This window comes from Saccopteryx leptura, chromosome 5 (assembly GCF_036850995.1).
Source record: "Saccopteryx leptura isolate mSacLep1 chromosome 5, mSacLep1_pri_phased_curated, whole genome shotgun sequence".
Lineage (NCBI taxonomy): Eukaryota > Metazoa > Chordata > Mammalia > Chiroptera > Emballonuridae > Saccopteryx > Saccopteryx leptura.
This window is the reverse complement of record NC_089507.1, coordinates 136,084,297-136,110,712: the sequence shown is the minus strand read 5'-3', so window position 1 is coordinate 136,110,712 and position 26,416 is coordinate 136,084,297. Positions and strand designations below refer to the sequence as shown.

The window sequence follows — 26,416 nt, the reverse complement described above, 5'->3', positions numbered from 1 at the left end:
TACAAACTAGAGCCCAAAACATCTTTCCCCATCACATTTTCAAATTCAGATTTTATTAACAGGGCTGTATGGTTTAAAAAAAAAAAAAAGCCCTGTGTGTTCAGAGCCATTTGGAGCAAGGAATACAGGCCCTATAAGGGGATTTCCCATTGTTTCCAGCCAATAAATTTGAAATCCACATGAATTTTAAGTAGCTAGAGAGTATCTGCATTTGTGGCCATGTGTTTGTTCTTGGCTTACCCAGTTTCATTAGGAAAAAAAAAAAAAGATCCTTATGTGATACATTATAAATATGTATTTCTTAGCTCCATAAAAGTATCACCTAAAAAATAAATACTTAGATCACCAATCATAAGTTTGAAATGATCACCTTATTATTCCCTCTACTCACCCACTTCTGAAAGCTTCTGGAATGGAGATTTTATCACCATCTTAAAAATGACTTAAGTGAAATTAAATGCCAATAAAGATGAAATCGTTATTAAACTCATATTTTACATTTTTATGGGAATTTTAAGTAGTCATTCTCCCTTGAGAACAGCTGCTACTGGCTTTTGCAATCTTGTAATTTTCTGAATCTGTTTAAGCAAAATACATAATAGTGCATTTATCTCCCTTCTGAAGAGGCCTTCAGACTGGAGATTGTCCTTCGCGTACATACCTTCGTGCTCGGAAATGGGGTGCCCCTCTAGAGTCTGCAGAAGCCTCCATTCCAAAGGTTAACACTGTGGCTCTGTCAACCCCAGAGCCCAGCCAGCTCACCACCTTCTCCTCTAACTTGCCTTTCCTTTTCCCTTCTTTCTCCATTAGACCGCTGCTGCCTTCTCTGCTCCCCACACCCTCAACTTTTTCTTTCTCCTTCTCCCCCTTTTCTCTCTCAGATGGAAGCCAAACAATGCCAGAAGCTTCCCTCTCCAGCTGCCTGCCTGAAGAGGTCAGTGACTACACAAGTGAAGTGAGTTGTTGGTTGCTTATCTGCCAGAGAAATCAAGGTTGCCTCTGCCTTGACCAAGGCTGATGTCTGACCAAGGAACAGCTGCTCTGGAGTTGGGCCTCCTTCCAGACATTCCCAAAGGGCGGGGGCGGGGGAAGGGGTAAGACGGTGTTCTCAATGACGCGAGTAAATCGAATGTGGAAATTGGGAAGGAGAAGAATGGAGAGAGGATAGGGAGGTGAAAAGGGCCTGTCTATCCAGCGTGGCGATTTGGACACAAAGGCACTCAGGAGAAAACCTCCTAAGGAATGCTTCAGTGGCTTGTTGAAGATGCCGAGATTTGTTAAACTATACCAGCTGCCCTTATCTGGTGCCAGCCTGGCGGCAGGAACAGAATTTATACCTACCCAAATGAGGTTTTTAGTTCCCTGGCAATCTGCCCTTCAACACTCCCACCCCCACCAAATGTTTCCCTAACTGACCCAAAGTTCTCGTCTTACTGTCACGTGTTGTTAAATTAAAAAAGGAGAAAGGACTGTTTGACCAACAACAACAGCTGCGTGACAACAGCTGGGTGGATACAGTAGCAGGCATAATTCTAGGTTCAGAGAGAAAGCAGCGACAGGTGGGGGTGAAAGAAAAAGAAGTGGACGTTTTAGCCTGGGGGGGTGCCCGAGGCAGACCTTGGCAAGAATCAAAATCTCGACTGGAGAGGAAGTTTCTGCAGGTGTGACAGCCCCATTTGCTGAATTTCTGTTTCTAAACAAATAAATCAGAGTGAGGATTAAGAGAGCAAAAGCCTAGGGTTCTATAAAACAAAATACATAAATCTACTTTACCCCCAAAGATGACCAAGCCCCATCAAAGAGCTTTTTGGTTATGAGGATCAGATGTCATCTGATATGATGTGTGCAAACCAGACTCTTTAAGGCAAATGCTACTTTCAAACTGAGTGAAAAAATTACAAGATTTAAGAACCACACCTGCTGGATTCTGCATTTGATGCTGCCAAAGAGTTGGTGGTCACTGGGAACACGTCATTTAATTTTTTGATTCATTGCTAGACCTTTGTCATATGTGTGGCCATCATTTCCTTGCAGGGATGAATGGCTGAAAAATTAAAACCTAGCCTGATCCTCAGATAAGGAGTACAATGTGTTAGCTTAATTATTCCTACAGCAATTATATAACCAAGCTATCAAAGTGACATGGAGGTTGAAAATACATTAAGGTTTTGAGCACAGGAAATTCATTTTTTCCCTATAATATGGTTTAAATCTCTAGCCATTTTTAGCTTATGATAGAGGTTTTTATAAATCCCAAATGACTTTTTATTTAAATTTGCTTTTGATGCTAATTCCCATGAAGTCCATTAGGGGGAAAAAATACCTTTCTCTTAAAAACACTACCCAAAACCTTCATGGAAAAATGGGGTGGCCCAAGCTAGGTGGAATGTGTCCTCTCTTGTCTTATCTCTGATGCCAAGTGTAAACCTTTTGCTGAGTGTTTCCCATGCTTATTCTCTTCACACTTTCTGGAGGCTAATAGCTACATTTTCCCTATTTCATAGGAATATGGCAAAGTTAGAGAGAAGGAGAGATGTCAATGACCTTGAGGATTTGAAATAGAAAGGTGATGAGGCTGAGGATTTAGTTTTGCATTTTATTTTAATAGCAAGATAAACCCAGGGTGTTGTAAGAACATCTTCCCTCTTCTCACTCATCCATCCCTCAAGGCCCAGTTGAAGAACTCCTCCTCTGCCTTACACCACTTGATACCTTCTTACCTGCTGTTCTTTCTGTTTCATGACTGTTGTGAGCTCCTTGATGGCTGAGACTGTCCTATATAAAGCACAATACATCTTTGTTGCTAGATTGTCTGTGATTGCACTGTGATGTATTTGGCCCCTTATACAGATAAAAAGTCATGTTACAATTGCATAAAGCTTTAATAGTCTCCATTATTCCTTCCAACATCTGTTCCCATTATACAGATTAGAGCCTGAAAAAAGTGAAAAATGCTTTAATTCAAAGACCTCATGAACAAGTAGCGGCAAAGAAGGGAGTTGAGGTTAGAACTCAGAAACAAAAAGCTACTGAGATTCTTCTTTTTTCCCGCCCTTTTCTTATTGCACAGCTTATGCAGGGGCAAAACCAAGAGGTGTGTACATATCTAAGTCCATGGAAATGCAGCCCCAGAGGAAGATCTGACTTTAAAGTGTCAAATGTCCAATCGTTTTACTCTCAAGTCTGCCAGGGAAGGAGGCTGAGTCCCGAGTTAGACCCCCTTCCCCTGTGAGTGGTGTCTCTAGGCCTGTTATGTTACCTCTCAGCCTCATTTTTTTTTTCCTATCTTTAAAATGGGAATAATAGAACTACCACTAACTCTCAGATATCTGTGGAAATTAAATTAGATAAAAGACACCACCTAGTGTGGTACCAGGCATAAAGTCGACTGTTAATGAGTTTTGATGGTATTCCTTATCTCCAATCGTAACACTCCTCCTCCCCCCCATCTTTGTTTAAACCTGGAACTGGCAGGTGGGAAGGAGAAGAGAAAACCGGTGTTAATCTCATTGTTCTATAGCATTAGAGTTTCCACAGACACTTCTACATCTAAGGTCGGCAGCCTAAGCCAGAAGGAAGGCGAAGATTCTGCTTCACGGAGAGCAGGTTCTGAACAGCCAGGGGCTTGGAATTAGGTCCTTGTCCCTTTTTTATCAAGTCAGTTTCCAAAGAGTAGAAAAAACTGAACCCTAACTGCTGCTACGGGAAACTCATGCTCCCCATCTCCAACTTGGTGCTCTTTCCTTTACAGAGGAGCTTCCTCAACCACCTCTGAATGAGCAGTCAGCCATCGCACAGAACCCCAAAGAGAGCTGGGGCGCCAAACCAAGATTTTAAAGAAAAGCATACCATGACAAAGACTATCACATTGTGGGCCCACAGCGTTCAGCCCTTGAGTTACTGAGATGGGCAGCCCCACGGGAGGGGTGAAGCATCCGAGGACCTACGTTTGCATCAGGCACAACCGTGCCTTTCTGGTCATTCACATGCCAGCTAGAAGCCAGCAGTGCCATGCAGAGGTTTCAGCAGGTTTCACCGGCTGCAACTGCCACCGTTCTCAAAACAGGCATGTAAAAAGCCCCAGATATTGTAGGTGTGTCAGACTTATAACCCCAAATCTCAGGCTCTTCTTGGCCAAAGCAACAAAGCTGGTTTAACTGAATGATTTTATAGGAAAATTTTAGTGTTTTGTTTTCTCTGAGGGCATGCTGACAAGTCCTGCTTCGTAAACCCCAGTGATTCATCACAATCCCAAGCAGCCAATCATGGGCAGGTCAACTTGGAATGGGCTGAGGTGGCAGCTCGAGTTGTCCCAGTAATACATGTCACTCTGGGCCCGTGTCATCCTCTCTGCACAGATGCCATTTCTCATTAACTCTGACAGTCTTGACATATAAGAAAATGAGCTTGGGCTTAGTCACACAGTGAGAAGAATACAATGGAAAAGACAAACATATTTGTACATGATAATCCTTAAAGATATCATGTGGAACAGAAGATCATGTTTGGGAGCAAAGCATACCTCATTCCAAATCAGGGTTAACCAGCACATTTCTGAGTTGAGTGGAGGTTCACATATTCTCTCTCGATCTCTCCCTCTCTCTCTCTCTCTCTCTCTCTCTCTCTCTCTCTCTCTCACACACACACACACACACACACACACACACACACACACACACACACACACACAGGCAGATGTCTTTCTTCCATCTCAGTCTGATCTCTGTAGACTGATACCATGTGATCAGAAAGGAGCTAGAACTCGAGGACACTTCATTTCGAGTCTTAATGGGCTACAACATTAAAACCTCACATATGCTTTCCTTCCTCTGACACCGTCTCCCCTCCCCAGTGTCAGTTAAGGAAAATGCCAAAGATTTCAATCCCCTCCAAACCACTGCTGCCTCATCTTTCCAATAGAATAAAAGTCACTGTGAGTTCAGAAACACTCCCAAAGCCAATAAACATTAGAGAAGCAATCAATTGTTTTATGAAAGGGGAAATCCCCCAGGAATTACCAAAACATAAAAAGAAACTCACAGAGGCTAATAAGGATGATTGAAGGCATTATTGCAACTGAACAGAGACTATGCTTGTGACTGTTTGAAGAGACGCCGAAAGATGTCAAGGAGCTGAACGAGATGCCACTAAACAAACTGCAGTTTTAATGACTTTTACAGAAATCTCTATACCAGAACCTCAGTTGAAGATTTCTAATTGTCTCACTGTCATGATTACAGCAAACCAAACCATGTTCTTCATCTACAAACTCTGACCCTTTGAATCGGAGCAATCATTCCCACACAGCACTCGTCCTTTTGCGTTTTACCTTTCTTCTCATCAACCCTGGTGTTTCCAGGGCAGTGAGCAATGAACTTTCCATCAGCCACATTTTCACCTAATTAACCCCCCTGATTACAATAATTAGTATTGATTCACTCTTGGAATGACTTTCTACATATTCAAGCACAATTTGTACTTGTTGTAAAGTTCCAGATATAAATATTGATCAAATAATCTTCTTTGTTTTTCAGCCCCAGAGGGATATTTTGCAATTGTACACGCTTATTTAAAAAAAGAAAAAGAAATAAAGAAAGAAAGAAAGAGAAAACTAGGAGGTTTTATTTTAACAAAAAAAGGAATACTAATATATTGACAACAAATCTCTGCCTGTGGTCTGCTGATCACATCTACGCCGGTATTCCAGAGGCTTGTATGTGTAGGAACTCAGGGTGCAATCGTTACTTTATCAAAAGAAGTCATTTTCCCAGTTTCAATCTTTTGCTGTTCTTTTCCTGCAAGTCTGGACTTAGAATTAAAATTTACTTTGACATTTATTTAGGTCACTATCGAGGGGAACCATCACACATAGAGATTGATGGCAGGATACAGATTACATAACTTGTTACTGTTGTGAAAATAGATGTAGACAAGTGTGCCAACTTCAGGCAATCTCATAACTTCCCCATCAGGCTTAAGGAAAAAATAATACGTATGTGGAAAGCTTGAAATGGGGTCTCCGAATTCCAGCTGGTAAGTGGATTGAACCACAGGAGAAGCAAACAAAGCGAGACAGAATTCCCCCCCTTCTCGGACCTAGGACCATGTTGAAATCCAAGTGAATAAATTTCAGGTAAATAATTATAATTTAGTAAAAAATTCAACATGGAGGTTCCCAAGTTATATCTTTATTTCAGTGTGCTGCTGACAGGCTAGGGAGCACAAGAGAGTACTTTTCTTCCAAACCACAAAAAATTGCTTTGCAACCTTTGTTTTAGAATGAAAATTTCCCATGAAAGCAGGATCTAGGTGTGCTGGCAACAGTGGGCCAGCTTCAGTTATAAAGCTTCACAATTACCTTCTATGAGTTCATCCTAAAAGCAATTATTGGCATACCCAATGGAGTGAGCAATTCAGATCCCATTGGAAGTAAGAGAACATAATAAGTATGCATTTAAAATCTACTCTATTCACAATGGATAACTTAAAAAATACATTATACTGCAAATATGCTTTGGGTCCACCCAGGCTCTGAATACATTGTCCATAGAAAAATCTATACTTGAGAAGGCAATTTATTGAATAAATTTTAGCCTATAACACTAATTTGAATTCTGGATTATTTTGTAATATTTCAACTTAACTTTAAAAAATTAAAATATATGTCCAAACTCTAAAAAATACTCAGTATTTCATAACTCTGTTTTCATAAGGAATATATCTTGTTCCTTATTTACTAGTAAGATCACCAATTTAAACCATAATATAATCTGAGGTAATATTTACTAAGTATTTAAAAATTTGGTCTTTCAAAATGATTCCCTTTCTGTTTTTAAAAAGTAGGTCCTAATCCCTCTCCATAAATCTACTAAGATTTTTCAAAATATTGATCTGGCACAAGCAGCTAATTAAAGCAAAACACTAAAATGTTAGGTAAAAATTATCTTAAAAAAAAAAACCAACCTCAATGAAATGATTTTCATGTAAATAAATCAATTACCATTTAATATTATAGGGTCCATTCTTTTATATCTAGTATGAGAATAGAATATAATAGTTTCAATATTATGAGAAGTTCAGAACAGATTTTTCCTTTTTCTCTTTTTGAAGTCTCACCATTTTCACCCTTAGAAACCAATAATTATATTATAAAAAGAAAGATTTTTGAAGACATGAAAAATGTTTTCCCTGCGTGAAAATGTATTTTATGAACATGTAACCATATATCAGAAATCAATATATTCCATAGAGACCTTTAAACTTAACAGTTTAAAAAGCTATGTAATAATAGTTTGTGATAAAAATTATAAGGGCAAAAGTTCTCACTTGTCCTTGAATTCCTAAATGGTTTATCTCTCTGAATGCCAAAAGAGGAGCTAAAGACTAAATTCACTTAACATAGAATTATAATTCACTTAAACACAGAAATATTTCTCTTAACTTCTCTTTCTTGCTACATTTTGTAAGTCCACTAAATAGGCAAATTTTAAAATGCCTAGCATAAAATACTGTACAGGCATGTCTGATAACAAGGTATTTGCCAGAATGATAATGGTATTACAAGCAGTCTCAATCAATACGTATCTTTCTGTAGTTAGCAGGGAGGTAAGCAATAAATCTCTAACTTAATCCCACCAAAATAGCTGCAAAATGCAAAAAGCTCTATGAACAGCAGATATTAAATTTTTTAAAAGCACAAAATTACAAACAAGCAGTTCTAAAAGCTCTTCATTCTGTATAGTCTATACAAACAAGATTATAGCAGATAAAAAGGATTTTGAAAAGAAGAAAAAAGAAAAAAAAAAAAGAAAGACCAGACATGCATTAAGCTAGTTTGACAGCTCCATTGTTCAACCGGTCCCATTGTCAGACCCAAAGATGTATTCAGTGCTACAATGTCTGCTAGCAAATAAACAAAAGACTACATTTTTCAAAGCAGGATGCCAATTCTCTTATAATTCTTTCTTTGCTTCCCAAAAGGTCAGTGGTGGCTTATTCTTGCTATGCAATAGAACCCTAACATAGATGCAGAAAACAAATATTTGTTTTCAATACATAGGGACCCAGGACGCCATGCATGAACACAGGTCTTTAGACAGGTACACATTTTGGCAAACAGGATAAAGTGATCCAAACCTGGTAACACAGAAGGACAATCTAGGTAGGCTAAATCCAGATTAGAGCAGTATTTGGAACACAAGTCTAATATGGGGTCTCCTTAGCTCCTTTTTCGGTGATTATTCCATGCAGAGTGCATAATAATGAAAGAGGCTTAGACATTGCAAAGGAAAAGACAGACCAAAAGCCAGATTCAGAGCCTTTAAAACGAGCCACTGGCTACTCACAAATCTCAGCAAGCAAAAACATGATATGCTTTAAAAGGCAACTCATGCAAATAGAACTCTCACACAGCAGTCTTTTTCCTTTCTCTCATTGCTCTCTTTTTCTCTCAATCTCTTGGTCTCGATTTTGTTTCCCTCTATCTTTCTCTCTCTCTGGATTATTTTTTCTCTCTCTCTCTTCAGAGATAAGGAAACTACTTGCTTCAGAGCATGATTATTGCTTCAGCCAGCTCTGGAAAGGAGAAAAACACACATTAAAACAAAGGCCACCACTACATACCTTAAAAGCAGCTCCTCATTTCTCATAGTAACAGCGGATTTGGGACAGCGCATGCTTTCTGCACTGAGACACTGATAGTCCCAACAAAGCCGGTTCAGAAGTGCGCTCAAACATCAATGGCACAGTAGCTGCTCAGTAATGCATGCGCCCTCTCTCTTCCTCCCTCCCTCTCTTTCTCTTGCCCCACTCTCTTCTCTAGGCAAATTCTGAATGGTGGAGCAAAGGGGTTTCTGCAGATTCACTAAGTAGAAATAATCCTCTCTGACAAGTTATGTTGTCTAGGCATATTTTTACATTAATACACTGTGCTGCCTATAGGGGTCTTGTTTGCATTCATTGAAGCCTGGCTGGTGTTAGTTCTCCTAATTGCCATCTTAAAAAATTGAAAAGAAAAATAGGGACTCCTTTACTTTTCTCTTATATATTTAATAGCAAAGCCAGTTTCACATTTCCTTTTTGCTATCACCTATCAGCAGGCATCACAGATGATTAAGAAAAGCTTTGCATAGGTTGGTTGCTGGAAAGAATTTTTGCTTCTTTTTTTTAGGACACCGAATTCACAGTTGGATTCATCAGCTACTCTGCTCCTGTCCTCAGAAAGACTGACAAGGTCAAGACCATTAGCCCCACCCTGGGTCATGGATGCAAATGACAGAGATTGGGGAATTTGTTAATATTTTAACTCTGTGGGCACCAGAGTTCCTGCTGATTGGAGCCATAATCAGCCTGAAGGAGGGCATGCCAAGGAGGTAAGCGAGGCAAAGATTGTTTGGTCACATTGAAGTCCTAACTGACGCTGGAAACATTTTTCTCAAAGCACCAACTAGGTGCTCTTTTCCAAAATAAGAAAAACCTATTTCCCTTCTTCATTATACTCACTGGGTTAGCATATAGTTGGCCAGGCAAATACACATTGTACTTCTGTTTATTGGAATTAGAAGAATTCTGTGCAGATTAGCCAAGTAAAACAGCAAGTTAAACACACACAGAAAAGATGAGATGCTACAGACAGAATAGGCAGTTGTCCGAAAGTCAGACTAAGGCACCACTCCAAGAGGAGTGCACCAACAGGAAGCCAAGAATGTTCTCAGCTTGGATTGAACAATGCAGAACACGGCCTGAAACAGATCTCAATCACTGAATACTGGTTTCCTCACTCCCAAACTCTAAGCACTTCACCTGTCCTCCACCAACACAACCATGCTCCCCAGTAATACCCTGGAGTTAAAGCTTTGTAGGAATAATAGTGGGGCGGGGAAAATAATGGTGTGCTCCACTTTCTTCCAATCTGAAGACCTTGAATACACATCAATATCTTGCTAGATCTCTGATCTCTGAACTTAGTCTTGACCCACAACCAGAGAAATGAAGAACTCTGGAGGGTGATGCTCTCCATTGCACAGTGATCTTGCTTAGATTATCAACTGGATCGAGGACAATACACCAAGGTGACTGATAGCAGTTACCATGGCTATTTCTGGAAGGCAGTGAGATAACATGATTAACAGCTTGGCAAAGGTCAAATAATGAAATGAGATCCCTGTCCCTACAACTGTATGTTTACAGTTCCTTCCTTCATGATAGCATATGAAAGTTATAGAGTGTAGATATAAAAATGAATGGCCTTGCCAGGAAAAGCTAGTATATAAAATCTAAGATGTTTTAGAAACAGAAAAACATCATGTAAATAAACTTAGAACCAGAGAGGACTTGGATATAGAGAGTTTGAGCCATTCCCCTAGGGATTTATGATGGGTGCTGAGACAAGTCACTTCCCCTCTCTGTAGCCCCTGCAGTGAAAAAGGGGCGACAAATGCTAATATATTTAAAAACAACTGAAGAGCCTTTAATGATATTAGGTATATTCTGTCACTGCTGATATTAACAAAAAGCAGAATGAGCGAACTGCCATTGGCCATGGTTTTGTCTTGCTAGAGAAAGGTAAAATATACTGCTTAGACAGAAATCCCTTTTCTCTACCCTTCCATCTAATTTCTAGTGTGGCCTGATTATTGAGGCAAGTCTTAACATATAGCAATAATGTTTTTGCTTATCCATAAATAGATTCTTAGCATTGGAAGCCAGTGCTGCAGTATAGGGGGCTATTCCTATAGTAAGATGAATTCTGTGTCCATAGTAGGAAGAACAAGAATTGCATCAAATCATTAAATATTTTATTTTCTCTCCACTTCCTTTTTAGTTTAGGTACCTAAATAATGAGAACACTATAGAAGAGTGTAGTACCTGTCCAAACTCCACTATTGACAGATTGAAGGCCTCTATCCAACAGTTGTACGTGCTGAACTTGTGGTTATAAAGATGAGTGAATAGAGAGAAGGATGTTATCTCTAACATTTACATATTGTATTGTAAGTCTTTGATTCCAAATGCAGATTCTATTAATCTTTGCACTTCTTCATCTACCCAATTGAACAACTTTCCCTTAGCTGGTATTTAATGAATATTAGTTAAATAAAGAAATGAATTTATTTTTAACTATTGGAACTGTGGAGAGAAGATGTGTGGCCAGTAGCCACGGCCATCACAGCCACCTGGCCCATGCAGGTTTGCATTAGATTCAGACAGAAGGTAATGAAACAACGGAGCCAAAAACTGATGGGCCATCAGCTTTAATCCTAGCTTGCACCTGGCGGGCAAGAAATGCACACAGTGGGAAGACACTTCCCTTTCTACTCAGGGCTCCCAAAGCCACTGACTTATCTGAGTTTCCTAGAATCAAAGATTTCTAGCTCACCATCCTTATTCACCTCTGTTTCCCATCTCCTTCTCTCTGCACAAACTCTGCACTAACTGGCTTCTCATGCAGCACTTTGCCATCTTGGTTGTTTCTCCTGGCCTCCTCCACGTGGCCTTTCTCTGCACTCTGCTCTCTAATGCTAATCTCAGGAACTGAGAGAGAGCAAGCTCCTGGTCTGCCCCACTTTATAGTATAGAAATCAAAACCTTTAATCCAATATAGAAACAAAGAAGTCTCTGATACAAAGTCACTTATCTGAGGCATAATGGGATTCCTCATGAGAGTGCACCACCCCACATCATGCAATCAATCAAGGGTGTGGGGAAAAGCTTAGTCTTATAACTAAGCCTTAGGCTATAACCACCCTGCCTGCTTACAGCCTGTCCCCACACCCAATACAAACTATAAGTGAGCAAACATATATATCATATTTATAAACTTATTTGACCAACAGAGGACTACAGTTGACCCTTGAATAGTAGGGGTTTGAACTGCAGAAGTTCATTTATATGTAGATTTCCCCCCAATAAATACAGTAATGTAAATGTATTTTCTCTTCCTTATGGTTTTCTTAAAAACATTTTCTTTTTTCTAATTTACTTTAAGAATACAGCACCTAATTCATATAACATACAAAATATATGTCAATCTACTGTTTATGTTATTGGTAAGGCTTCTGGTCAATAGTAGGCTATTAGTAATTAAATTTTTTGAGAGTCATAAGTTATACATGAATTTTTGACTATGCCCTAACCTCCACATTGTTCACTGGTCAACTGTATTTTATTTTCAAAATTTCTTCATGTAGTTTCCTCAACAAATATGTAGAAAGAAAAAAAACTTTTTATTTGAATTCAGGCATTCAATTGGCACAGGGGACAACACTGAGAATTCCTTACATGCCATTATGTTTTAAATGTCAAGACTCTTTTCTATGTATCAGCTCATTTAACCCCATAACAATACTGTGGGGTGAGTAGAGCTGGTACTGTTACTTCTTGGCTGAAAAAGTTCAAGGGCAGAAAGATGGAGCTGCTCGCCCACAGAAGGTGCAATAGTGACTGGGCATGAGAACTCAGCCTACAAACCCAGGGGCTTGCGTTCTCCCTGCCACATGGCAGCGGGACTCCTGCTGTGGCAGCGCCAGGTGCTCACAGAAACTCAAGCAAAGTGGGGCTTTCAGGAGGGTCGAGTAATGAGCCTCGCCCTTTTCTAATGAGAGAGTAATAACCTTGGAGGATACATAGTAAATTAATACAAAACTTGTATTAAATGTACTAGCATTTATCAATTCCTTTCAAAAAGTTATTTCAAATGAAGGTTGAGTGAAAACTAGACAGACTAAGCACTTTTGGGGAAAAATTAATATTATTTGAGAGTTATCTACAACAGCAGTTAATTTTTAACAATCCTGATTATTCATTTTGTAGGGAACTTTTTTTTTTTCAAAAGGATTACAGGAATAATTAGCAAAGAACGACAATAAAAACTCAGTTTATCTCAAAGTTCTCTATATCCAAAAAGATGTTTTTACCTTCATAAATTAAATGTATAGATAGTCACGCAAACTTGGTGAGGGAAAAACCAGACAAGTATTGCAAAGTGGTACGTCGGGGTGAGCTGGGAATCAGCTAGATTTCTTGCTTCCTAAAACATTTTTAAAGGTATATTCTATGTGCATTTATATATTATAAGTATTTTCTATAATAAAAAACTAAATTACTAAATGCAACATTAATGACACCAACTTTTTTCTGCTGTTTTGTCTTCGCATTGGGACATTTATATTACCACAGTCGTAGAAAGTACCATGTCAGTGGAAGGTTATAACATGAGATGTGCTGGAGATATAAGGTCGCGAAGCACAGATTAGTTCTTTGATGAAGGATGGGACACTACAACAACTAGCATGCCTCTCAGATTCCCATCCTAAAAGAACACTCTTAGAATGTAGAGGTACCAAGGACACTACGTCTATTTAGTTCTTAGTTCCAGATATTGACTTAGCCCATTCGGTCTGCTATAACAAAAGACCACAGGATAGGTGTCTTATAAACAACAAATATTTAATTTTTCATGGTTCTGGAGGCTGGAAGTCCAAGATCAAGGTGCCAGCTGGGACCTTCTTGTTGTTTCCTAACATGGCAGAGGGGTTAGGGAGCTCTGTGGGGAATCATTTACAACAGCACTAATCCCAGTCATGAGAGCTGTGCCCTCATGATCTAATCACCTCCCAAGGGCCCCACCTTCTAATACCACTGCACAAAGCATTAGGATTGCAACAGAGGAATTTTGGGGGACACACATTCAGACTGTTGTGGAAACCAAGAATTGCCAGGTGTAATTAAGAAACATGCCATATTGTTATGAAAGATAAAAAGAACACACAGAGTATTAATTCATGAAGTAAATTTGAAGGAATGACCAAGGTCCACAAAAAATGAATTTCCAGCATACTCAGTATGTGTGCACAGTAGGTACTTGGTAAAGCTAGTAAGCCTGCGTGTGAGTGGATGAATTCCCAACCAGAGTCGGTATCAAGCAGAAGACACCAAGTTCCTCTGACCACCTTTGACAGCCCAGAGGGAGGGTCTCAAAGGGCAAGCTGAAGCAAGGTGCTGGAGTCTGTGTACTGGGCAAGCCCAGAGCAGCACTCAACAGGAGCTGGAATGAATGGAATATGGTGGAATATGGAGCAATCTTGTTCTTCCAGACTCCAGGGCTCCCCCTTGACTTGAGGGGAAAACCCTCCAAAGCCAAAAAGACATAAGGATCACAAATCAGAACCTGAAACATAAAACTGACAGTTGGCTTAACGTAAATCCTCAGCAATGTTAGTAAAGAGAGGGTTTGATGGAAATCTAAGGATCTACGTAACAGGAGTTCCTTGCACTTGAGCACTCAAATAATTACCTCCAAGTCACTTTATAGAAGAAGGTGGTCACTACTTCAGAACAAACCCAAGGGCCCTACGTTTCAAACAGACATTTCTTCCATAAGCCATGGGGCAACTTACTCACCTTCAAAATAGTGATGTTTTTAGGATGAGGGAGGCATGAGGGTGAGCAATTAGCAAGAATAATTGTAAAAGCTCCTTAAAATTAAAGTGTCATCTTTATCAACAAGTAGGTATAAATAATAAACTACAAGGTACTTAGAGTTCCAAGTAGCTACTTGAAAATAGGCAATAGATAAATTTAAGAGGTAATATTATAAAGAGTAATAATAACTGCTTGCTATGAAGGAAAGAAGTTATGAAAACAGACACCATGAAGTGGGTTTGGAGTCTCTTTCTGTGTATGTGGGGAAAGGCGTGTTAAAGACAGAATGAAGAAAGTAAAGGATTTCCCATGAAAATAGCCTACTTGATAAAAGAACTAATTTTGGTCTGTGAACTCTCACAATTTAGGAAATAACATGTTCAAAACTGAGCGATTATTTTTGGCCTGAAGTTTAGCCAGTGGCCACCCTCGGGCACATAAGAAATCTTGAGAAGGCCACAGGTGACTATATATAAATTAGGCATTAACATTTGCATGGAGATGAGCCAAGTTTATTATTGCTATTTTTAAGACAGACACATGCACACACAGCTGCCTTTCTGCCTGCTCAGACTGTCATGTCAGAGATTCTGTAACATGATGAGTTCTCCATGGACATGGAGAGTTTGGTATACATAGGAATCCATCTTTCTTAGTGGTTTTGATCTTGGGGAACCCTAGGAAGTCAAAAGGCACAAGTATAATGAAGGTCATGGATAGAGAAGACAAGTCTTCCTTACAAAAAAGTGAGATCAAGATAAAAATTCATGTGATTCTATAACAGAGATGAAAGAGAAGCCCAAATGGTCTGGGAAAGATGCTTTCACAACAACCATAGCATGCTCAAAGCTCTTGTCAAATGTGCAGGTGCTTTAAATGTTATATTTCTGTATGTATCACCTCTGAAATTACATCATCTACTCTTTACTTGTTTATTGTCTCTTTCCTACATTTGTATCTAAGTTGCATAAAAACAGGAAATTATCCTTTTTTTTAATTTATTCATTTTAGAGAGGAGAGAGAAAGGGAGAGAGAGAGACAGAGAGAAAGAGAGAGAGGAGAGACAGAGAGAGAAGGGGGTAGGAGCTGGAAGCATCAACTCCCATATGTGCCTTGACCAGGCAAGCCCAGGGTTTCAAACCGGCAACCTCAGCATTCCAGGTTGACGCTTTATCCACTGCGCTACCACAGGTCAGGCCAGGAAATTATCCTTTTTACCACCACTTTAGAATAATGTGTGGCATATGGTAGACACTTAATAAACATTTGTTCAATGGCTGGATTTCTTTGTGAAGACTTTTTTGTTTTTGTTTTTTGTTAAGTGACCTAATCTCAGTGGCTTCCAGTTACATAACACAACTGGTGAAAAACTTACCGTACTCAGCTATGAACAGTCATTAGGCTAGAACGTTCAAGGGATAGAAAGATCAGGAAGGTCCTGTTCCTTATTTAAGGACTTCACACACTCATTGAGATGGAATGATAAGCTTATCATTTTACTTTACTTTTTTAAACTTTAAAGCAACATTTATATTGGTACACAAAAAATGAAGTGATAAATGAATATATATATTTCCCTTACTACTTTTCATAATGCTGAAGTTTGGGAGCTGATGAACTGTGGAAAGGTAGGACTGGGCACTGAAGATGAGATAAATAGATAAAACTTCTAGAATGAAAGGTAATGCAGGTTGGAGGGTGATTTTTGTGATGTCTTGGAGAAAGCCAATGTGTTTATAAGCAAGGAACAAGAATCAGAAATCAGTCTGATGCCAAAAAATTAGACAACCTAGGTGAAATGGACAAATTCTTGAAACATATAATCTTTCAAAAATCAATCTCAAAGAATCAGAAAACCTAAACAGACCAATTACAACAAATGAGATTGAAACAGTTATTAAAAAACTGCCAACAAACAAAAGCCCTGGGCCAGATGGTTTCACAAGTGAATTCTACCAAATATTCAAAGAAGAAAGAACTAACTCTTATCCTTTTCAAGCTATTTCAAAAAATTCAAGAGGAGGAAAGACTTCCTAGCTCCTTTTATGAGGCAGGCATAATCCTCATTCCAAAACCAGGCAAAGACAATACAAAGAAAGAAAACTATAGGCCAATATCCCTAATGAACTTGGATGCTAAAAATTCTCAACAAAATATTAGGAAACCAGATCCAGCAATACATGGAAAAAATCATACATCATGATCAAGTAGGATTTATTCTGGGGAGGCAAGGCTGGTACAATATTCACAAATCAATCAATGTGATTCATCATATAAACAAAAGGAAGGAGAAAAATCACATGATAATATCAATAGATGCAAAAAAGGCATTTTATAAAATCCAGCACCCATTCATGATCAAAACTCTCAGCAAAGTGGGAATACAGGGAATATACCTCAATATAATAAAGGCTATCTATGACAAACCCACAGCCAATATCATAATCAATTGGCAAAAATTAAAAGCAATCCCCTTAATATCAGGAACAAGGCAGGGGTGCCCCCTTTCACCACTCTTATTCAACATAGTTCTGGAAGTCCTAGCCACAGCAATCAGACAAGAAAAAGAAATAAAAGGCATCCAAATTAGGAAAGAAGAAGTAAAACTATCATTATTTGCTGTTTCTGTACACAGAAAACCCAAAAGTCTCAGTCAAAAAACTACTGGACCTGATAAATGAATTCAGAAAGGTGGCAGGATTTAAAAATTAATATTCAGAAATCAGAGGCATTTTTATATACCAACAATGAACTATCTGAAAGAAATTAAAAGAAAAAAAACACAATCCCCTTCACTATTGCAACAACAAAAAATAAAGTACCTTTATTTTGATTTAACCAAGTAAATTTAACCAAGGAGTTAAAGTACCTTTATTTTAATTTAACCAAGTAAATTTAACCAAGGATGTTAAAGACTTGTACTCGGAAAATTATAAAACATTGATAAAAGAAATCAAGGAAGATACAAACAAGTGGAAGCATATACCGTGCTCATGGTTAGGAAGAATAAACATCATTAAAATGTTTATATTACCCAAAGCAATTTAAAAATTTAATGCAATTCCTATTAATATACCAATGGCATATTTCAAAGATATAGAACAAATATTCCAAAAATTTATATGGAACCAAAAAAGAACACGAATAGACTCAGAATCTTGAAAAGGAAGAATAAAGGGGGAGGTATCACACTTCCTGATATCAAGTTATACTACAAGGCCATTGTACTCAAAACAGCTTGGTACTGGCATAAGAACAGGCATATAGATCAATGGAACAGGACAGAGAACCCAGAAATAAACCCATGCCTTTATGGTCAATTGATATTTGACAAAGGAGGTAAGTGCATACAATGGAGTAAAGACAGTCTCTTTAACAAATGGTATTGGGAAAATTGGACAGCTACCTGCAAAAAAATGAAACTAGATCACCAGCTTACATCACTCACAAAAATAAACTCAAAATGGATAAAAGACTTAAATGTAAGAAGTCATGAAAACCATAACACTGGGGAACAATTTTTTTTTCATTTTCCGTTGCATGAGATTTTAGAACTGTTTCCATATATTTCTGCACTGCTGATTCCAAATCTGAAATCCATTTTTTGGTGCATGCTGTAGTTTTTATGCAATTTCACTTTTTGTTGTTGTTTTTTTTGTTTGTTTCTTTTTTGTATTTTTCTGAAGCTGGAAACAGGAAGAGACAGTCAGACAGACACCCGCATGCGCCCGACCGGGATCCACCCGGCACGCCCACCAGGGGCGACGCTCTGCCCACCAGGGGGCAATGCTCTGCCCCTCTGGGGCATCGCTCCGCCGTGACCAGAGCCAGTCTAGTGCCTGGGGCAGAGGCCATGGAGCCATCCCCAGCGCCTGGGCCATCTTTGCTCCAATGGAGCCTTGGCTGCGGGAGGGGAAGAGAGAGACAGAGAGGAAGGGGGGGGTGGAGAAGCAAATGGGCGCTTCTCCTATGTGCCCTGGCCGGGAATTGAACCCGGGTCCCCCGCACGCCAGGCCGACGCTCTACCGCTGAGCCAACCGGCCAGGGCTTTTTATGCAATTTCAATTTCTTTATGTTACAGTTAATGGCATGCATTGGTTTTTAAATTGTAGTTAAAGGGCAACGACTCTTGAATTGAACATAACCACAAGGCAATTAATGTTTTACAAACATCACTTTTACATAATTGTAGTTGTTTCTAAATGTAAAAAATTATTATCTGATAAAAACACCCTCTTATTTTGTTTTAAGATTGAATCATGGCTTCTTCGAGTAGGCGTAAATGCAAGAATAGTCCTGAAAACTTCTGTGATATATGTATGTGGCTGTTACACACTTCACGGTCAAAGGCGCAATATTTCATCATTTGTGACATGTGCATATATTGCCTATTTTCAAGTTCCCCTTGGCAATCAGGACAAGAATTGGGCTCCTCATATTGTGTGTCATAATTGTGAGGAAATGCTTCATGACTGGACAAAAAGAAAATGCAAAGGAATGCCTGTTGGTATTCCCATGGTTTGGCGTGAACCTAAGGACCACAGCAGTGACTGTTATTTCTGTCTGATCCATACAAAGGGCATCGGCAAGAAAAAATGGCATAAGATCACATATCCTAATATTCCTTCAGCAATATGACCTATCCCACACTTTGAGACACTCCGCTTCCAGTTTCAATGGTTTTATTTCTTCTAAGGACAAAGAAGGTGAACATGGTGATCAAGTGTATTTTGATAAGATGCATGAGGAAATGGTTATAGAATCTGAAGGGTCTTCTTCTGATGCCAAGCAGTCATTAACCCCTCAGCAGTTTAGCCAACCCGAATTGAATGACTTAGTAAGAGATTTGGGCCTATCAAAGAAAGCAGCTGAGTTATTAGCCTCCAGGCTTCAAGAAAAGAATGTACTTTACCGGTCAGCTAAAGTATCCCATTTCAGGAAGCGTGAACAAATTTTTGTGGACTTTTTTCCGAAGACAAACACTTTGTTTACTGTCATAATATCAGTAGTCTTTTCAGCCAGCTAGGTGTTACACTTATAGTCCAACAGAATGGTGGCTATTTCCTGACAGTTCTAAAAGGAGTCTGAAATGTGTTCTTCTACACAACAGTAATGTTTATGCAGTGGTTCCAATTGGTTATTCAACTCCTCTGCGAGAATATTATAATGACATAAAAATTGTCCTTGACTTCCTGAGGCATGAGGAGCATAACTGGATCATTTGTGTGGATCTTAAAATGGTAAATTTCCTGCTAAGACAACAGAGAGGTTTCACGAAGTATCTTTGCTTTCTGTGTTTGTGGGATAGCCGAGCTCGGGAGAAACACTGGACACAGAAGGAGTGACCGAAACCTGAAGCTCTGGAAGTAGGGATGCAAAATACTGTGAACGAACTGTAGTTAATCAAGACAGGATCATTTTTCCCCCACTTCACATCAAACTTGGCTTAATGAAGCAGTTTGTTCAGGCTTTGAATAGAGAAAGTGAGTGCTTTCAACATATTATTTCTGCTTTTCCTGCCTTGTCTTTTGAGAAGATAAAAGCAGGTGTATTCGAGAGATCTCAAATTTGAACCCTCATACGTGATGAAGAATGTGCCAGGAAGATGAATAAGGAGGAGAAAGCAGCATGGCAGTCTTTTGTGGCAGTTACAAAGAACTTCCTTGGTAACAAAAAAGCAGAAAACTATGAACTTCTGGTTCAAAGGATGCTGTTGGCTTTCCGCGAATTGGATGTAACATGAGCATTAAGATTCACTTCCTGAACAGTCACCTTGATAAGTTTCCCCAAAATCTTGGAGCGTTAGTGATAAGCAGACTACTGCTGGAGCATCAAACGAGATTGTCCTCAACAAGTACACTAACGCAAGAGCTACAAACGCAAATTTTTGCCCGAATAGAATTTAAATAAGTTTTGTGCAAATTTTATGATTAAAATAAGTGTTTTAATACGTTCTATTTTGAAATTGTAGATAAATTCTGATGCAATCATATCTTTTAGTGTGTTAGTGTATTTACTGCATTATATAAATTATTATATTTTCACGAAGATGATGCCTAAGAAGACATTCTACTTCATTATGTTAAACCAAATGTTGAAAATTTTACAATAAGATGAAAACCTAAAATCTTGAATTGCAAAAACACTGTAGCTTAGAGAGGGAAACTAATGTCAGATTTGAGATCAGCACACTCGAATTAGGTAAGAAAAAGTGTGTTTGTGGATGCAACAAAAATTTTGTTCCCCAGTGTTAGTTTTATTTTGTTTAACATTGCAGGGCAAGACACTAAACATTACTTTGACTTCTTTATTTCTGTCATGCACACACACAAATTTTGTTGTATTATAGATAGAAACTGTTTAAGAGCATGAACAAGTTGTGATCTTCAAAGGAAAGTTCCTAAGGGGCCAAAAAGGTGATAGAGATGAGGCAGAAAGTAGCCTGGCACTGAGGCAGAAAGGACATGGCAATCTACACCACAGCTGGCAACAGAAGCCAGAAAGAATTTTAAAGCAGCTCTACAAATTAATTCTGGTATCAGCATGAAGTGTGAACTGAGAGCAGAGAGGAGTCTGGAGTCAGGGCGGCCACAGGGAAGCCATTGCATACACTGGAGATGATGTGGCCTGTGAGGTCGAGTCTCCTATTCACGGACCACTGCTTACTTATTGGCCTTGTTTGAGATGCTCCATATAAGATTAAATCACTGCATTATCAGAGTAATCTAATAAAATCAATATTATCATTCACATTACACAAGTGAGGATGTTGGGGGCCTGGAAGATGAAGAAAGGCCCAAGCTGACTTGCATGAAGTGGAGAGATGGTAGTCAGGCTTAGCTCTCTTTATTGTGCCCCAGTGGTAGGGGGGGGTGCATTCTATTTTAGTGGAAGAACAATTATATGGACAACTAAATAGATGGAGTTGAGAAAACAGAAAAGTCAAAGACAATTCTGATGTTTCTAACATGGACAATTTGGCAAATGGTGACACAGCTAACTGAGATGGAAATCAAATAACAAAAGAAGGCAAATAGCATAGAAGGGATGATAACTGATTCCACTGGGGATGAACGGAGCTTGAGATGCCCGCAGGCAGGTCTTTGAGTAGAGGAGGCAGGAGAAGTACTTCCTGCACGGATGAGATCACCCAGGAGGGGTACTGAGGGTGGAAACTGAGAAATAAACCAAGACCAGAACCCCAGGGCAAATCAAAAATTGAGGAGGATGCAGAGAAGGGTCCTCCAGTGACCGAGAGGTCTGAATACATCACTAAAGGGCTCAAGCTTAGCTTGGGGAAGAAAACATATGCATATCCAGTGTTGAGCTATCTTTCTGTATATGACATCATGAATTATTTGTCTGGTTGCTAAATGAAAAAGCAAGGCAGTGCAAATAAGGGGCAGGAAGGTTCTGCAAGTTTCATAGATCGGGCTGGAGCTGGGGCAGCTCCAGTCTAGAAAGCAGCCTCGTTTGAGAAGGATGCAGGCTACTTCCACACCTGCAGCCTTGCTCCCCGCTTGCAGGACAGGGAAGTGACAGTGCAGAACAAGCTCGTGCACTTCCAAAGGCTGACTGGACCCATGAGTTCAAGAAGGCAACACCAGAGGTTATTTTTGAAGGTGTCTGTGAAGTTCACCACACAAGGATTCCCAAAGTTATCAGGGATTATAAACTCTAGACTTGGCTAACATTTCCTGGGTCCATTGTTTTCAACTGTTCAGTGAAGCATCATACACTTTGAGAAAAGTATCCATAAATATATTCACAGAAGGAACATACCCACCCAGATCAACAAAACCATGGGTGTTTCTTGGGTATGTTTTTAATTCCATAACCAAAGCATGACTTGATGAATATAAATATATAGGAACTAGAATGCTTGTGAGTACAACTTGCCTGAGAGATAATGAGAATCAGAGGAACAATATTTTCTCTGGAAGCGACCTACTTTGTACTACTGACGTTATCCTGATTCAGGCTCTCAGGGTTCCCAAGGAGTCTCTCTCTCTCTCTCCAGTCTTGCTGGCTCAGATCAATGCTACACATATCCATAGAGTTATGTCTCTGTTAGTGAAATATGCTCATGGTTGCCTCTAGCTTAAGCCCATCAGAGCTTTCCACCTGCGCTGAAGGTGAAATCCAAGCTACATAATCTGATTCACAAGCCCTACCCACATCGTCACATCATCTCGTGAGTGTTCTCACCTGCACATTATTCTCTCTCTCCATCAGCCTCTTTCAAGTCCTCACATACCTGAGGACTTTTTCCTCTGTGCTTTTGTTCATTCTGTTTCCTACTTGTGCAGACCTCTCCCAGTAACCCCTAACCCCTACCAGATTTATTTCTGCATACCCTTCAAGATTCAGCTTAAATGTCAAGTGCTGAGCACAAAAATATGTGCTCAAAAATACTTGCTGGCTGGCTGGCTGAATGCATGAATAAGTCAAGGACATAACCTCAGTAGCAAAGGAAACACAAAGATGTTAGAATAAGGGCCCAGTTTTAAAAAATGTGATGAAACAGATCAACCACATTTTTTTGAGGAACTACAATGTTAGTTATCTAAAGATGAATTCAAAAGAGGTACTAGTTATGGCTCTTGCCCCGAGAGAACATATGATCATGTTAAAAAGATACAACTTACCCATAGGAAACCAAAAGCAATGCAGTGTCTGCTGCTGTAGTAGTTTATGAGCCATCTGAGTTCCAAGGAAGGAGAGATAAGAGTTGGCTGGGGTAATCTGAGAGTCTATCACAGAGGAAGAAGATTTGAGGCAATTTTGAAGAGTATGATTCTATTTGCAGGGGCCACGGAGCGTAAGTGTGGGGACATCCCAAGCAGGGGAGACTAGACTGAAGATAGTTTTTGTGGGAGACAGTGAAAAGAAAGTCTGAATAAAATAGCACAAGTATTGAAAAATGTGGGGGTATAAAAAAACTAAGAAGAGCAAAGCCAGGCTGTGAAGCTTGTAAACTGAGCAAAGGAGTCTGGAGCGAACATAATAAGCATTGGTGAGTCAGTGTAATTTCTGAGTCAGGAAATGAGAATGCTCTCCAAGTGTGCCAATGAGAAAGTTAGAAACAGCTCCAGCCGCTGGTAGTTGACAGGTAGGCCATGATGTTTCCAAGTTCTAAACCACACTTGTAGACTTTGAAACCACTGTTGAAAGGAAAGACAAAGATTTTGCAAATACAGAAATAATGAAATATCCCTCCTTCCAATGATATCTGGCTCTGCTTTAATCTTTCTAATCTCTAGATCAGGGGTCTCAAACTCAACTCAGCATGTGGGCCGCAGAGCAAGATCACAGCCGTTCGGTGGGCCGCACTAGGTCTACAAAAGGCAACTGTTACGCAACATTTTTCTCACTGCAGTTGAAAACAAAAAAAAAATCAATACAACAAGCACAATCATACATGCAGTTTACTCAGTGTCACAAAACGACCAGAAACTGTAGTTCGCATCACAACTGCTGTTAACTAAGCTAATATCTAGCTAGGATGCTAGAGAAATAAAAAATACAAGTAGGCCCCTAGGCTTACTTAATTTTATCCAAAATATTTTGAACTTCATGGATTAGTCTGCGGGCCGCACAAAATTGTTCAGCGGGCCGCATGTGGCCCGCGGGCCGCGAGTTTGAGACCCCTGCTCTAGATAAAACTACCAAGATGCCTGGATTAGTCAGCTTGGGCAACTCTAACAAAATACTGCAGACCGGGAGGCTTAAACAACAGAAATATATTTTCTCATAGTTCTGGAGGCGGGAAGTTCAAGATGTCAGCAGGGTTGGTTTATCCTGAGGCCTCTCTCCTTAGATGGCAAACAGTCACCTTCGCCCTGTGCCTTCACATGGCCTTTTTCCTGGGCAAATATGGCCCTGATGTGGCTTCCTTTCTTATAAGGACCCAGTTCTATAACCTTTATGACCTCTTTAATCTTAATTACCTTCTTAAAGGCCCTTCAGATATCATCACATTACGATATATTGGGGGTTAGGACTTTCATATGTGAATTTGTGGGGGAAGAGGGTGGCATAATTCAGTCCATAATAATACCCAGTGCTTCCTAAAAACAATGATCAAGAACTGACTTCTACTTTCTTAAAACCTCCTTAGCATATGCACAAGCTTTATATCTATACTAAGTCCCTGCCCACTTTCTTGTTCTAAGGGGCGCCGTCATACCGTTGTTGTGCATGCTCCTTTGCTTCAGCAAGTTACACACAACTTTGACTCGGGGAATGTTCTGGTGGCTTTGGCTGTTGGCCTTCCACACCAGCATCTTCCACATTTTGAGCCTCACCTTTCCCATGCTTTGTGCCTTCTTGATTGCCAACCCCTTTCCTGGTTACCTGCTGCTCATCCTTAAAGATTCAGCTCAAATATAATCTTCCTTTCAGGAAAAAGCATTTCCTGTTCTACTCTTCCTCATACTGTAATTAAATTTCCTTTGTGATGGCTCTGTAATGTGTCAACTTGACTAGGTTAAACCACATATCCTAGAATTCACTTTACTCTTTTTTTTTTAATTTTTTTTTTTATGTTTCTGGGGAGGGTATGCCACAAGGAAGATTCCTGGGAGAGGTGAAGAAGAAAGTGAAACAATCGCCATTGTTGCTGGTGTGCTGGGCCTGCAACTGTTCTACCTTCCCTTGATCTTTCCTGTGTGTCTCTGACTTCTGGGCCAGTGTGTGTGTTTACCTGTATTACCAAGGTCCCCAAGGCAGAGACAACAAGAGCTGGCATGTGTTTTAGTCCATCTTTGAGGGGTTCATCTAGCACATGTTCCTGGGTTCCAGCTAACCTCGATCACTGATCACTCCAGTTTACATCTATCTTCTTTTCTTTACTCTTTGGCCTGTGGACATCAACTTCTGGCATCAGATGCAGAGGAAAAAGCTTTACAGAGACTTCCTAACTTACTGCAACAACTATATAAAGTCAAATCCCAATAACAACTATATCTATCTATCTATCTATCTATCTATCTATCTATCTATCTATCATCTATCTATCTATCTATCTATCTATCTATCTATCTATCTATCCATCCATCTATCCATCCATCTATCATCTATCTATCATCTATTGATCAATCAATCAATCAACCTATCTACCTACCCACCTACCTATCTATCATCCATCCACCCACCCACACATCCATCATCCATTTATCTATCCTTCTACTGCTGCTTCTCTGGTTGACCCTGACTGAAATAGCCCCCTTTGAGATAAGTCTCTGTACCTTCTGCAAACCTTAAATATACTTCCCTTGTACCATTACTATACTTTATTGTCATAATTTGTGTGGTATATTATCTTGCCAATTCTTCATTCCTGCCTCTATCATGTGACCTTGTAGTGCACTAAAGTAGATGGAATATATTTCCCTATGCTTTTGACAGAGTGCTTGACAATATGACTTGCTTCAGTGGTTAAAAAGTTAGTAGGCATTATACCAAATGTGCTATGTGGTCTAGTTTGGGATTTTATGCTCATGACCTGCCAGGAGGAAAGCATGCCCCAGGGAATTCGCCTCTTCCACCAGGGCCTCAGAACAAACACACACAGAAAAGATCTGAGCCCATCCCACAGTCTGAAACTTACCACAGCTGAGTCACAGCCTGAAAGAGAGCCTCCTAACTTAAAATGCCAAAACCACAATTGACCCACAGACTTACAAGTGTAAGAATAAGTGTGTATCGTTGCAAGCCACTGATCAGTAAATTTCTTTTCAGTGCCCCAATTTGAGTGCTGACTCCTTGAGACCAGGGACAAAATGCCAATTTCTGTTTCTCCAATGCCTACTAAGATGCCTGATACATAGTAGGTGCTCAATAAATGTTGCATACTAGAATAAATCAACAAATGATTAGCTGATCAAAGAAACACATGGAGGGAGGCATGGCACAGGGGGTGTTACGAAGGAGAAATTGGCAGGGGTGCATAGGATGGAAATGAGGGAATTACGTCTGGAAGCAAGTATAAACA

General features: G+C 39.6%; 1 protein-coding gene across 11 annotated transcripts in view; it reads right to left on the bottom strand.

Moving 5' to 3' along the window:
- Positions 1-26,416, bottom strand: part of CELF2 (CUGBP Elav-like family member 2) — a 704,551-nt gene that overhangs the window by 343,022 nt on the left and 335,113 nt on the right. For 3 of the 11 annotated variants that reach the window (XM_066384967.1, XM_066384968.1, XM_066384970.1), the window contains exon 1: positions 662-765. The exons of 1 other annotated variant lie outside the window; for it this stretch is intronic. In XM_066384967.1, coding sequence (XP_066241064.1) covers positions 662-711 — 50 coding nt within the window. In that variant the 5' untranslated portion in view covers positions 712-765. Of the gene's footprint in view, positions 1-661; positions 766-8,622; positions 8,731-26,416 lie in introns of those variants that run through there. 7 more of the 11 variants (XM_066384971.1, XM_066384973.1, XM_066384972.1 and 4 more) reach the window with 4 other exon arrangements.